At 40.9% G+C, this 14,813-nt stretch overlaps 1 protein-coding gene across 3 annotated transcripts in view; it reads left to right on the top strand.

The window, feature by feature from the left end:
- Window positions 1–12,919: 12,919 nt before the first annotated feature.
- The window catches only part of LOC311224637 (glutaminase kidney isoform, mitochondrial-like), a 133,264-nt gene continuing 131,370 nt past the window's right edge, over window positions 12,920–14,813 (top strand). For all 3 annotated transcript variants that reach the window (XM_084309703.1, XM_084309704.1, XM_084309705.1), the window contains exon 1: window positions 12,920–13,314. In XM_084309703.1, coding sequence (XP_084165829.1) covers window positions 13,016–13,314 — 299 coding nt within the window. In that variant the 5' untranslated portion in view covers window positions 12,920–13,015. The remainder of the gene's footprint in view (window positions 13,315–14,813) is intronic.

Below are 14,813 nucleotides of genomic sequence, written 5' to 3' on the forward strand. Positions count from 1 at the left end.
GATAGCTTTTCTGTAGTTCAACAGGAGAGTCTATACAATGAAATCTCCTAAGAGACCTTGGTTCAATTTATTCCAGTGTGGAGTAGCCTGCAAAATGATGCTTTCCCAACATGGCATTCAGACAGAGACACGTTCAGTGGTTCGAGGGCGGTGCTAGGGGGTGGCTACTTGGGCTCAACCCCCCGAATCTACTTTAAAAAAAAATATATATATATTTTTTTGGACAATTAATCATTGTTACATGAAAATATGTTTGCACCAGATTTAGCAGAAGCTCATTTCCATCTGTAGTCTATCCAGCTGCTAACTGTATTTGAGTGAGTTAAGGTAGACTGATTGATTGATTGATTGATTGATTGATTGATTGAAAACTTTATTAACAGATTGCAGAATGGGTACAATACAGTACAGCTCAATACACACAATTGTTAAGGGGATGCAGACCAGAGAAAGACTTTCGTCTTGTTTACATCAGGGTCCCCCATTTTCAATTCATCAGGACATATATGCAGGGCCGGATTAACGACCGGGCCGCTTTTTTTTTTCTTTTTTTTCTTTTATTTTGGAGATCGATGTCATACTGTGACACTGAAATGAAAAAATATTTCATCAACTAAAATATTTAGTCAACAAAAATATATATTTTGTATCCACTTTTTCTAATTTTTCAATTTTTCTCCCATCCCAATTTCGCCTCGCCAATTCTCCCCTCCCCTGTCTCGATCATTGCTAGACTATGCCTCCCACTGGTCGGCTGCAGTGAGGACGAAGCCTTGCATCACGTGTCCCCTCCGGTACACGAGGAGGCAGCCGTCACATCTTTTCACCTGTACAGCGCGGTCTCTCAGTGGTGAGGAGTAACGCGTGGGAGGCTCACGCTGCCCCCGATACTTCCTGTTTCTGCTGTACAGGCGCACCAACCGACCTGTAGGAGTCGCTGTCCACAACGTCCAATCCCCACCCACCAGCTTTCCCACCCCTAACACTGCCAATTGTGTTAGTATGAACGACCAGCCAAGCTGGTAGCAACGCCGAGAGCTGGGCTCGAACCCAGCATCTCCTGCGTTAGTGGCGAGCGCCTTGCCCACTGCGCCACTTAGCCGCCCTAACAAAAATATTTCATCAACAAAAATATACAGTACGTCACACCCGTGCCTCTCCCTGCCGTCTGCAAGTGGCTAATCTTGAGTTTTCCTACCCCCCAGTAAGCTAACCATGGATAAATCCAAAAAAAGGAAAGTCTGAGGAAAATAGAGGGTTTAATTCAGCGTGGACAGATTCATTTGCTTTCACGACTAACAATGCAGGCTTACCTGTAGCCTATGCCTGATATGTGGCGCGAAATTTTATTTTTATTTTATAGATTTTCCACAAATAAGGGAAGGACTCAAATAGAGCTGCATAGTTCAGGGTTTTATTTCAAAGTAGGTCTACAGATGCCAGTGTTTTTTCTCCTTTTCTGTTTTATTTCAAAGTAGGTCTACACAGCCAGTATTTTTTCTCCTCTTCATACGAGTTTGAGGTTTTCCTTTGTTATAACAGGTAAAAACAGCAATAAAAAGTCAAACTTTTCTTTTTGTTGCTTTATAATTGTTAAGACAATGTCCACATTTATGTTTGTTTTATATTATATATTATTTATATTATATATATACAATGTGGGAATGGTTAATTTTTCCTAATACATTCTAAGGGGTAGGATTTATGACAAGATGTCCGCCAACCCTGAGCTGCTGTGATGAGAGTTGATTGCTGCAGGGGCCAGGGTAATGAGCAGAAATGCAATTCAGGTGTGAATGCCATCTTGGAGTGGAGAGGCAGAGAGGTAAAAGTTCTGTGCAGGGGAAGGATTGGGCTCCTTCAGTGGGTAAAAAATTCCCATTTAGACCAGTAAAAGAGGGTTCAGTGAAGGAATCACTCCAGAGACGCCATTGGTATGTATGTTTGTAGTTGTGTAATTATCCATTTAAATCACTATAATTTGTACCTGTGGAGGGCTGGGTTGGTGGCAATTTTGTGGGAATCATTCCAATTAATGAATGTTTGGGTGTACTGTGTAACTAGATAGGAGGGGATGCCTTTTGGCAAGTTGTTTTGTGTACTTTGGGTTGGATCTGGTCCATTGTGATCAAGTAACAATTGTTTGGTTAAATGAAATTCAAACATAATTGATTTGGTCTGTTTAAATTTAAAGTAAAATGTATTTGGAAGGTTTGTAAACTAATTTGGTTAAAATTCAAACTAATTGATTTGGTCTGTAAAATAGCCTAAAAATATATAAAATGTGTTTGGAGGGAAGAAATAATCATACTGAAAATACTACAATTGAAGTGTATTTGATTATTTGGCATGCACTTGTTATTTGTAGAGTGGCTAATTTGTGTTTTTCTTTAAAGGTTTTCAACCTACTCTCGATGATGCTACTTTTGATGATGCTACATTCAATGATGCTACTTTCAACATGATTTCAATGACTACAACATGTTTGGAATGATGTGTTGGACCATGAGAAGTAATTAAAATCTGCTAAATTGGGAGTCGAGTTGTCCCAGCGTCCTCTGTTGAGGTTTCAAGCCGTTTTCAAGTTTGGCAGCACTGGTACCAAGGGAAAAAAAACACATAACTTGACAATAATTCCATTAATGCAGTATAAGTATAAAGTATAATAAATCTCAAATTACTTTGGGTATGCAATTGTCAGGCGTTTTATGCTAAATGTGGGGTATGCTTGGGGATATATAAAATATTATACACTGTTATCTTCATTTTAAAGGGGAACTATTTTACTATTTTTTTCACTATTTGGGCACTTTTACACAATTCCTGTGAGTTTATGGAACACCTCTGTAATATTTTTTTTTTTAATTCATTGTTTTGTATTTCTAATCAAGTACTCAAACAGCATTTTCCTACCTCAAGATCTTAAGCCGTTTTGAGCCTGGGCTCCAACCACTGTGTGGCCTGATGCCACATTATGCAGCTGAGTCTCTCTGACATCACAAATCAGCACATTTTCAGATGACTCAGTTCAGTGAGGGTGAATATTGTGAGAGGAGAATTGGAAGAATGCGCCAATATGAGAATTAGAGACATAGATCATATTAATATAAGTCCACATAGCTAGGAAACAATGCTAAACACTGAAAAAGGCCATTTATAAAATAGTTCCCCTTTAATAGTAAATAGGTTGTGTGGCTCCCTGAGCATTTTATTTTGTGGGAGGGGGGGAAAGTGGCTCTTTTGATAGTAAAGGTTGCTGCAGCAGAGACCTGCCGGTGCTGATAGCGGATATCAATTCAGCATCTGGATCAGAAAGAAAGTTGAGGATGAAAAGTAAAGTGTTAGCTTGGATGCTAAGGTTAGCTAGCCGATTTTGTGAGTGTTTAGCCATTAACATGGGAAACATGGTTAAATGCCAGGACCCACTTCAATGATAGTGTTGTGAACGCATAATCTGTCTTAAATTATGGCTATGTGTCTAATCTGCCTGTCGCTTATCAATGACTTGTTTGCAGTCAACATTGTCGAAACGGATTGTTTTTTAATCGGTTTATTTTCGTTTTATAGCATTTTGAAAAGCCCTTGTTTTTCAGGAAAATATATAGACTCCGTGATAAAAGGCATTTACTGGAATATTCTAGAATACACAAACTGTCATTTGCCTATATCGTTTTCAAATAAACGCTAGATTATCGATAGTATGTGTACTTATGCACGCTATAGAGGCGGGCTGAAAAATCGATTCTCTCATTTCCTCATCAGCGATCACCGCGCACACACACATAGGGCAAACGCTTATATCTCTGTGAAAACGGCTCTGATTATCCTAAGACTGGTCAAATAAATTCCTTACCTGAGATCAGATGTTATCCAAAAAGATTATTCCAATTCCTGATCGCCATTCCAAATATCGATCACGCTTATTGATTAGTGTTGGGTCCTGTAAATACATAATCCACGCGTTTTCCGGGCCGGCGAGCACAATCAAACCTTCAGTTGGCTTGAGGGAAAAGTAAAATGAGCAAACTGGCCCCCCCCCCCCCCCCCTTCAGCAGTGTAAAGTAATGGGGTGCAGTACCACAGGGAGAGACGATAGGGGGCGGTATCTTCCCAATTGAGCTCAGAGAGACTCTGCAGCACTAACCCGAGGCTTGATTGATGAAATATGAATTCAAATCGCCAATAAAAAAAAGAAGACAAACACACGCTATATAGCGTCGGGGGCACTCAAAGGTCGGCATGAACTAACGACAAAACGCGTCCGTGGCACTCAATGTGTTAATGAGAGATGGTAGATTCAATAGTGTTTAATGAGAGATGGTAGATTCAACACACCAAGCTAACTTACTGTACACAGTTGAGTGTTTAATGAGAGATAGTGGATTCAATACACCAAGCTAACTTTACAGTGTTTAATGAGAGATGGTAGATGGAAATTACTTCTATGTTGCGATAACTTCTCTGTATCATGTTTAAATGTGTTTGGGGGGGGAAATGTCCAGGCTGCAAAGTAAGCAGTATGGTAATAGCCTATCAGACCAATACATATGGAATTACTTCTTAGTCATTTTGCTTAATAGTTCTTGGCTGGTATGGCACCATATTAGATTCTATTGAAAGTGGTCTTAAAAAGGTCTTAAAAAGTCTTAAATGTAACCTGTTGAAACTTGCAGGAACCCTGTCCGTCAACATCCACCTTCAGTGAGACCATAACACCTGCCCATCATGAAGATGACGTGTCACCCACCTCTACAAGCAGCAGTATGACCATTGACCACCACCACTAAAGGTTTGACCTCACAAGACCCTGCACTATGGCCAAGTGTCATAGGCCATACCCAACAATGTGGTATCAAGGGGACCAATACAAGTCAAAGATATTGTTTTCCCCCAAAATCCAGCGAACATGGCTTCTGTATTCGGTTAGCACAGACTCAGTCTACTGTTTGATATCATTAAAAAAAAATATGATTAATAAATGCCTCGTAGTTAAAGAGAGCTTGAATTTCGGACTTCTTTATTACATATTTCTTTTAATCTCTCCCGTCCTCCCCATTTTTTTTAACGCACCAGCCACCACTGACACACATGGTGGGGGATGTTTTAAAAATAAAAAATGTGCTTCACCAAAGAATTGTCAGCAGCCACCACTGGATAGCGTTGGCTATATTTTATGTATATGCCAGGAAAGTAGCTCAGTGTCACATATTTGACTCTCATTCCAATAATCCATATATATTTTCTTTAAAAAAAAAATCACTATTAAGCGATGGGCATATTTGTCTCTCACCAACCTAGTGACAGAAATTGTCAGGTTGACTCCCATGTTAAACACATATTTTGAAATACACAGCCTGTACAGTTTAATTATAAATCATTCTAATTGTAATATACAGTGCCTCAGATTAGTTTGTGCATGGTTTTTTTCATCCTGAGGATGGCGCTATCCTCATCTAAACACACGTATATAACTAGTAACTGCACTGTAATAAAATACGTTTTGTTCAATGGAAAAATAAATAGTCCTTTTTCCTTTTTTTTTTATTGCTTATAGACCAGCAATACCCAAAAGTCACAACAGCAAGTCACAAACTGCACTGTTGCAGAACTGTTCTTTCTTTGTTCGCCTTCCAAATTGAAATATTATATATATATCAAAATGACCATTTTGTGTTTTCCTGCATTTAACATTTTCAAACAAAGCCATCATGAAACTGACAGAATAACTGAACAATAAAGTATAATATATTGTGTGGTACCCTGTCAATAACATTGGCAGACGGGGAATATAATTAATTTTCAATACTTAAAAAAAAGTCCTCAACTATACTTTCTCTCTCGATGGATAGCTGTTTGTTGATGTGTTAAAAACGCATCAGTAGCAGGATTACTGTAATTTTGTAGCTTTTTTTTGTTGTAGATTGCCTGGTATGTAGCCTTGGTTGGTGGCTTCCCCACCAATGTTTTACATATAAAAACACCACTGTGCACGTGTGTGTGGGGGCCTCCACAAGAGTCTGGCCCAGAGGCCTCTGAATTCTTAATCTGGGCTTGCATATATGACGTACATGATATACAGATAGACAGTACTGCTACATCTATACATTTATGACATACCAGATTTGCAAATACAGTACTGTTTGTGATACAAAAAGAGTCCAGAAAAGAGAGTATATACATTTGACATAAAAACTACATTGCAGGTGGTTGGGTGGGTGGGGTGGGGGGGGGGGGTTGGGTGGGGGGGAACACTCTACACCTGTACAAGCAAAACTGTACATTGGAATGTTGACAAAACCATGCTTGGTCATTTACTGTACATTGGAGGGGGTTGGGTTAGGACATTTACAGGGGCCAGTTTCGAATTGCAGTCTCCTGTAGTTGTTCTTTGAGAGTGGTTTTGAAAGTGGGTAGTGATTCACATTCCTTTACAGCTTTGGGTAGGGCGTTCCACATTGATGTGGCATAATTGCAAAACGTGTTTAGTCCCTTGTTTGAGCCGAATCTGGGTTTAACATGATTTGTGGAGCTCCCTCTGGTGTTGTGATCGTGGTATTCACTGACCTTTGGGAAGTATTTTGACATGTACATGGGTACCTTGGTCGTGTAGTGTATCTTGTAGACCAGGCCCATTGCAAGTTGCTGTACTCTGTCGTCTACTCTAAGCCATCCTAGGTTGTCAAAGTGGGCAGGGGTGAGGTGGGTTCTAGGAGTAAGGTCAAGCAGTAGTCTGACCAGTTTGTTTTGAGATGTTTGTAATTTTGTTTTTAGCGCCTTTGATGTGCTTTGGTACCATGAGGTGCAAGCATAGTCGTAGTACCCTTGAATGAGTGCTCCTGCCAGAGTCTTCAGGGTATTCTTGTTTACCAGAGAGGAGATCCGGTACAAGAATCAAGTTCGTTGGTTGACTTTTTTTTTTATTACATTGGATGCCATTCTGTCACAGGAAAGATTAGCCTCTAGGATGGAAGCCAGGTAGGTAATTTCATCTTTCCTTGTGACAATATTGTCACCCACTGTAACTGAGAAGCCGTCCGTCTTGCTTGCCGTCAGACTCAGACCTAAGCTTTAAATCACAATCAACAAGTTGACAAAAACATAATTCTTCCACCTTAGAAACATAGCTAAAGTACGGCCATTTATAAATCAAAAGGACGCTGAAAACCAGATCCATGCCTTTATCTCAAGCCGACTCGACTACTGTAATGCACTCCTTACCGGCCTCCCGAAAAAATACGATGATAACTATTTTATTGCAATGCACTATTGCATTATTTTATTCTATTTTACTAACTTTATTGCACTGCACTATTTTACTTTGTATCAGTGATAATCAAACCGTAAACAAAGAGGCCTATAACACTTTCAGCGCCAGATGGCGCTGTTTACTGTTGAAAGGCCAGTGCCTTTTAACATGGGGATACGTGGCTGTGTTTGCAGGCCTAAAGCTATATTATATCTATGGATCTAATAATAAGGTTGATTGTCATTGAGTTTCTTCCAGTCAAGATGCAAAAAAAAGAATTTTTCCATCCATTTCCGTTTTATACCGTCGTGAATATGAGTGTAGTTTCAGGGCCGGCAACGTGTATTCTAGTAAACGCGTTATCGTTTCTTCCCTGGACTAGCTACTGTTCTCAAATCAAATTTAGATTATCTGTATTATGTTTCATCATGGATGCATGGGGGGGGGGGGGGGGGGGGGGCGGCGGAACACGCCACACACACGCCCCGATCAGCATGAAGGAATTTTTGGATCAATGCAATATTGATACAGTCCTTACCTTGACCAGGATCTGTCCCGAAAAGAATATTCCAATTATCTGATCGCCATTCCAAGTACTGATGTCAAGCAAGGTGCCAACGTAATCCAGCATTGAACATGAACCCGACCCTCGTCGATCCATGCGTTATAAGCGTTTGGCTTGACCGAGTAGTTAGACCCCGCCCGCAGGCCGCAGCTCGGCCCAGACACCAAGCCACATCGTTTCAAATGGAGTGCAATAGCGGCCGCAAGACGTTAGCCGGCGGTATTGGACTTTTGAGATCTCAGACCCATCCCCAGTGATAACACAGGCTGCCGGCATGTTTGTATGAATGGAAATATCTAATAAAAGAAAACGATGAAAACCCGACTATACTCTGGTTTTCAGGGGTCCTGGCGCTCAACGTTCGGCGAGTTAACCCTAGATCTTAGATCCTAATATGAAAAACGATGTGATTTAATGTTCTATGTCTTACCTTGACTTTGTCTATTTTATGCTTTATGTCTGCACTTTATGCATTGCTCTTGATCTGCCAATGTTGTGCAAATTTTATGCCTGTCTTTTTTTTTTACTGCTGTGAAGCACTTTGAGCTGCAATTCTTGTATGAAAGGTGCTATACAAACAGTGTATTATTATTAATATTATTGTTTGCTTCATTAATTAAAGGGTGTGAATTTAAGTGTTCTCTAGTGCCTTTTGTCCGCTTTAACACTTTGATTACCACTGGTGAACATGGTAAAACGTGGTTAAATGCCAGCACCCACTTCAATGATAGCGTTGTGAACGCATAATCTCTGTCTTAAATTATGGCTATGTGTCTAATCTGCCCGTCGCTTATCAATGACTTGTTTGCAGTCAACATTGTCAAAACGGATTGTTTTTTAATCGGTTCATTTCCGTTTTATAGCATTTTGAAAAGCCCTTGTTTTTCAGGAAAATATATAGATTCCGTGATAAACGGCATTTACTGGAATATTCTGGCATACACAAACGTTGTAATTTTTCGGCCTATTTATGAATCGTTTTCAAATAAACGCTAGATTATCGATAGTATATGTGTACTTATGCACGCTATAGAAGCGATCTGAAAAGTATATTCTCATTTCCTGATCAGCGAGCACACACACACACACTGTCAATCACACCATTCTGATTGACAAGCTAAAAGCAATTGGTTTTGATAGTCTATCAGTGAGCTGGATACAATCCTACCTGGAGGGGAGAGAACAGATGGTGGAGGTAAACGGTACCCTATCCCCCCCCTCACAGTGAGCTGTGGTGTTCCACAAGGAAGCATACTAGGACCGCTATTATTCCTAATTTATGCAAATGACATGTCGTCAGCTTGTGACTGCAACTTGTTCCTGTTTGCGGACGACTCAGCCCTGCTGGTCTCTGACAAGAACAAGTTACAGGTTGAAAAAGCCCTCAGCTCTGAACTAGGCAAAATCTGCATATGGCTCGCCGACAACAAACTATCATTACACATGGGCAAAACGGAGTCTATTCTCTTCGGTTCAAATAACAAACTCTGCAAGACCGACGGCTTCTCGGTTACAGTGGGTGACAATATTGTTACAAGGAAAGATGAAATTACCTACCTGGGTTCCATCCTAGAGGCTAATCTTTCCTGTGACAAGATGGCATCCAATGTAATAAAAAAAATTCAACCAACGAACTCTATTCTTGTACCGGATCTCCTCCCTGGTAAACAAGAATACCCTGAAGACTCTGGCAGGAGCACTCATTCAAGGGTACTACGACTATGCTTGCACCTCATGGTACCAAAGCACCTCAAAGGCACTAAAAAACAAATTACAAACATCTCAAAACAAGCTAGTCAGACTACTACTTGACCTGACTCCTAGAACCCACCTCACCCATGCCCACTTTGACAACCTAGGAGCTTAGAGTAGACGACAGAGTACAGCAACTTGCAATGGGCCTGGTCTACAAGATACACTACGCGACCAAGGTACCCATGTACATGTCAAAATACTTCCCAAAGGTCAGTGAATACCACGATCACAACACCAGAGGGAGCTCCACAAATCATGTTAAACCCAGATTCGGCTCAAACAAGGGACTAAACACGTTTCGCAATTATGCCACATCAATGTGGAACGCCCTACCCAAAGCTGTAAAGGAATGTGAATCACTACCCACTTTCAAAAACACTCTGAAAGAACACCTACGGGAGACTGCAATTCAAAACTGGCCCCTACAAATGTCCTGGCGGGGCTAGGGGGTGGCTACTTGGGCTCAAGCCCCGAATGTTTTCTGAAAAGCCCTGAATCTATTTTCCAAAAAAAAATATATTATAATTTTTTTGTGTGTGTGGACAATTAATCATTGTTACATAAAAATATGTTTGCACCAGATTTAGCAGAAGCTAATTTCCATCTGTAGTCTATCCAGCTGCTAACTGTTCACGTGTTGTGAAGAAGGCACGACAACGCCTCTACTTCCTCAGGCGCCTAAGGAAGTTCCAAGTCAGTCAGAAGATCCTTAGGAACTTCTACTCATGTACAATAGAGAGCATCCTGACCGGCAACATCACCTCCTGGTTTGGGAATAGCACTGCACAAGACCGTAGCAGACTACAAAGAGTGACACGTTCAGCCGAACGCACAATTAGAGGGGGGCTTCCCACCCTCCAGAACATTTACAACAAGCGGTGCAAGGGGAAGGCTAAGAGAATTATTAAGGACTCGAGCCACCCGAACAACTGCCTCTTTGAACTGCTGCCGTCAGGCAAGCGATACCGGAGTCTTATGGCGAGCACAGAAAGACTCAGAAGGAGCTTCTATCCCCAGGCCATCAGGCTGCTAAACGAAAATAATCGCTAAACGAACAATAATCACTATGCAACAACCATCAAATGCACACAGCACACACACCCACACGCACACACTCACTCAAACAAACAACACACTGCAGCACCCACTCTCCACACTTTAGATCACACAAACACACTTACACTTTATATTTATTGATAAAGGATTTGCACTACAACTCGTACACCTACTGTGAATTGTACCTAAACTGCACCTCGTCCATTTATGCCTTGCACTATATAGTATTGTATATTAGTACACTGCACAGTATTGTATATTGTATGGTAACTACATCTACAAACATTGTACATATGTCAAAACTGAACACTGTGACCTCTTTTTTTACTTCTAATTTTTACTATGTTTTTATTTCATACTTATCTTGTCATGCACAGTCTCTGGAGCGCAACAGTAAGAAGCATTTTGTACAAAAGTATTCTGTACTTCTGTATGACAACTATTAAAGAAACTTGAAACTTGAACTTGAACTTAACTGTATTTGAGTGAGTTAAGTCTTGGTGTTATGGTAGACTCAGACCTAAGCTTTAAATCACAATCAACAAGTTGACAAAAACATAATTCTTCCACTTTAGAAACATAGCTAAAGTACGGCCATTTATAAATGAAAAGGAAGTTGAAAACCAGATCCATGCCTTTATCTCAAGCCGACTCGACTACTGTAATGCACTCCTTACCGGCCTCCCGAAAAAATACGATGATAACTATTTTATTGCAATGCACTATTGCATTATTTTATTCTATTTTACTAACTATTTTATTGCACTGCACTATTTTACTTTGTATCAGTGATATCAAACCGTAAACAAAGACGCATATTAACACTTTCAGCGCCAGATGGCGCTGTTTACTGTTACTGTTGAAAGGCCAGCGCCTTTTAACATGGGGATACGTGGCTGTGTTTGCAGGCCTAAAGCTATATTATATATTATAGCTATGGATCTAATAATATAGTCGATTGTCATTGAGTTTCTTCCGGTCAAGATGCAAAAAACAGTTCATTTTTCCATCCATACATTTCCGTTTTATACCGTCGTGAATATGAGTGTAGTTTCAGGGTGGTCTGGTGTCATTTCCAAAATGACAGACACCAAGCCACATCGATTCAAATGGAGTGCAATAGCTTCATTAATTAAAGGGTGTGAATTTAAGTGTTCTCTAGTGCCTTTTGTCCGCTTTAAGGTGGTGGTATAAGTTAAAGGTTGTGGTGTCAAAGTAAAAAAAAAAACTATCTGGGCTAAGCCCCGGATCTCCTACAATCCTAAATCCGCCCCTGGTCCTAACCCAGTTGTACAGTAAATGACAAAGTATGGATTTGTCAGTATTCCAATGTACAATTCAATCAATCAATCACACACACACATATGGGACACGTTGATATATCTGAAAAAAGCTCTGATTACCCCAAAACTGGTAAAATAGATTCCTTACCTCAGATCAGATGTTATCCAAAAAGATTATTCCAATTCCTGATCGCCATTCCAAATATCGATCGCGTTTATTGATTCAGCGTTGGGTGCTGGAAATACATAATCCACGCTGTTCTGATGGCCGGCGTTCAACTTGGGTCTCTTCAGTTGGTTTGACGGAAAAGTAAAATGAGGAAACTGCCCCCCCCCCCCCCCCCCCCCATCAGTCTAAACTAATTATTACTACTAATTATTACTAGTTACACAGGGAGAGACGATAGGGGGCGGTATCTTCCCAATTGAGCTCACAGAGACTCTTCAACACTAGCGCAAGGCTCGATGGACTTTTTATGATGAACAGATCTTGATGGGACGCAGGTCCCGGTTCTGGGAGGCATGGGCCATGAATCGCAAACCAACCCATGAGGAGTTTATTTAATCTGGTAATTAAAATGCTCACATAATATTTGTGCAATGATCAAATAGTTATATACAAGTACTCTACTTTCACTTTGTACTTTAGGTTGTACTTTGTTTATTGTATATTTTGTATAGTGTTTGGCCTTTATTCTTACGTTTCACTGTATGAAGCACAATCACTCAGGGGGCTCATACAAAACCAAGCATTTCACTGTAATGTATCATATATGTGACAAATAAAACAAAAACTTGAAACTTGAACTATTATATTATTCGGATTGACTATGTAATATACCCTTCGTGACGAAAACGCATGTATAGGTTTGATAGACACAATGGAAATCCAATAGCCAACTGAGCGGTACATTTCAACGCAATTTGACCAATAGGAGAGACGGAGGGCGTGGATGCATGCCTATTTATACTACTACACCCGGGGCTCGTCGTGTGTGACTCTCTGCCGTTCTCACGGACAGCTTGGTTGGATCTATTCATCCCTGCGAAACGTCGCTTTATCGGACCATTGGAATTAAGACTTTCTTTTAATTGCCTGACAGGATTGAAATGTTACATTTTAGGTTTTCGACAGTGCTGAAGGAGTTGTTTCAAACCCATCTCAAGCGTCCACTGAGCGGTTCAAGACATACAACGAGGCTACCAATTAATTATTGCTTCAGCAGCAGCGCCTCGTTTGATGCCAAAGTCATCTCTAAACTGAAGGTTCTTCATGCCGACACACACCGCCCTCTGCTGCGCACCACAGCTTGGACCAGCAGGTCTTATTGCACTAAAACTGACGACGCTGTAGCGTTGGCCGAACAAGAGAAGAAGGACGGTATCAACGATGAACCAGCGGGCGATAAGTAGGTTTCAATTCAATGATTTGCTTGGTGAATAAACTGATGGGCTAATCTGTTGTTAGGGTGTGAGGCATTTCCGGTCACCTGTGAGTCATGACGCACGCCGGCGCCAGTGGTAGTCATGACAAGACTCGTCAGCAGGGCCGGCTCTGACCAATTGGCTGCCCTAGGCAGGATTTTATCTGGCGCCCCCTTGCGTCACAGTTTATTCACTACCAATAATATTATACTGTAGAATATCCTGTTAACTTTTGAAAGCCCGTATATGGTCCGTCCATGAGCCATTGTAAAACAAAACACTCATTTTCCATGCGATTCTCGAAGACACTCTGATGTCACGAGACCGCCGCCATCTTGGTATAGGGGAGGCCATATGGATTTCTACCATCAAATGCATGCGGTGAGGTCCGTTTTTATCACATTCTTGTTCATTTCATAACATTTTCATACGATTTGTTTTGAAAATATTGAGGCCAACATGGCATTTCACTATTTCGAACGCCTTTCTGGTGATTCTAAGGCAAGATATGATTCAAAGAAGCTCCCCCTGATTGACTTGACATAATGTCCATACAAAACCCATACAGACATGGCCATCTCTCGAATACCCAAATTGAAGCTGCTATGTTACGTTTTGTACTAATAACAAAACAAACACAGAAATCCAACTCGCAAGTTTTATACCATCACTGAGGAAAAAGTGTCTGGCGGCTAACGTTCGGCTAACTCTCTCTGGTGTTGTGGTCGTGGTAGCTACATGCTAAGCTAACGTTAATCACATCATATCGAACCGATATGAGCTTATCTTATCTAATCTTACGTGGTGGTACCACGTGTGCCACTACCCGATCAAACATCCACGTTAGATAAGATAAGCTCCTATCGGTTCGATATGATGTGATTAACGTTAGCTTAGCATGTAGCTACCACGACCACAACAGCAGAGCGAGTTAGCCGAACGTTAGCCACAGCCACGTTTTCCTCCGTGATGGTATAAAACTTGCGATTTGGATTTCTGTTTTTGTCATTAGTACAACGTGTAACACAGCAGCTCTTTGGCATTGTGAAGGACTGAAGAAAATTCTGCTTGATTGTCTTTTAATTTGCCGCTTTAACAATCCGTTTCTGCACTAAATGAACCGTACACAATGTACCAGGCTGGGCAGTTTCCCCCCACGCTGCAGTTGCGTAGCAACAACAGGCAGGAAGTTGACTTCGAGAATTGTTATAAACGTTGGACCTGTACTATAGATAAGACTTCAGTATTTCGAAATAACTATTAGTAAAAAAAAACATTTTTGTTGCCCCCTCTGGGTGGTGGTGCCCTTAGCATTTGCCTATACTACCTATGCCTAGAAACGGCCCTGCTTGTCAGACTAGTCTGTTTATATTCCGTGTGGACAAACCTAGTGGGGGGGTGTATATTCTACTGTAAACGATAAGCTATTTTTACATGGTAATGTTTAGAAGCGATATGGGCTCAACATCAACAGTGAATTAAT

Source organism: Notolepis coatsorum (genome assembly GCF_963971535.1).
Source record: "Notolepis coatsorum genome assembly, chromosome: 3".
Lineage (NCBI taxonomy): Eukaryota > Metazoa > Chordata > Actinopteri > Aulopiformes > Paralepididae > Notolepis > Notolepis coatsorum.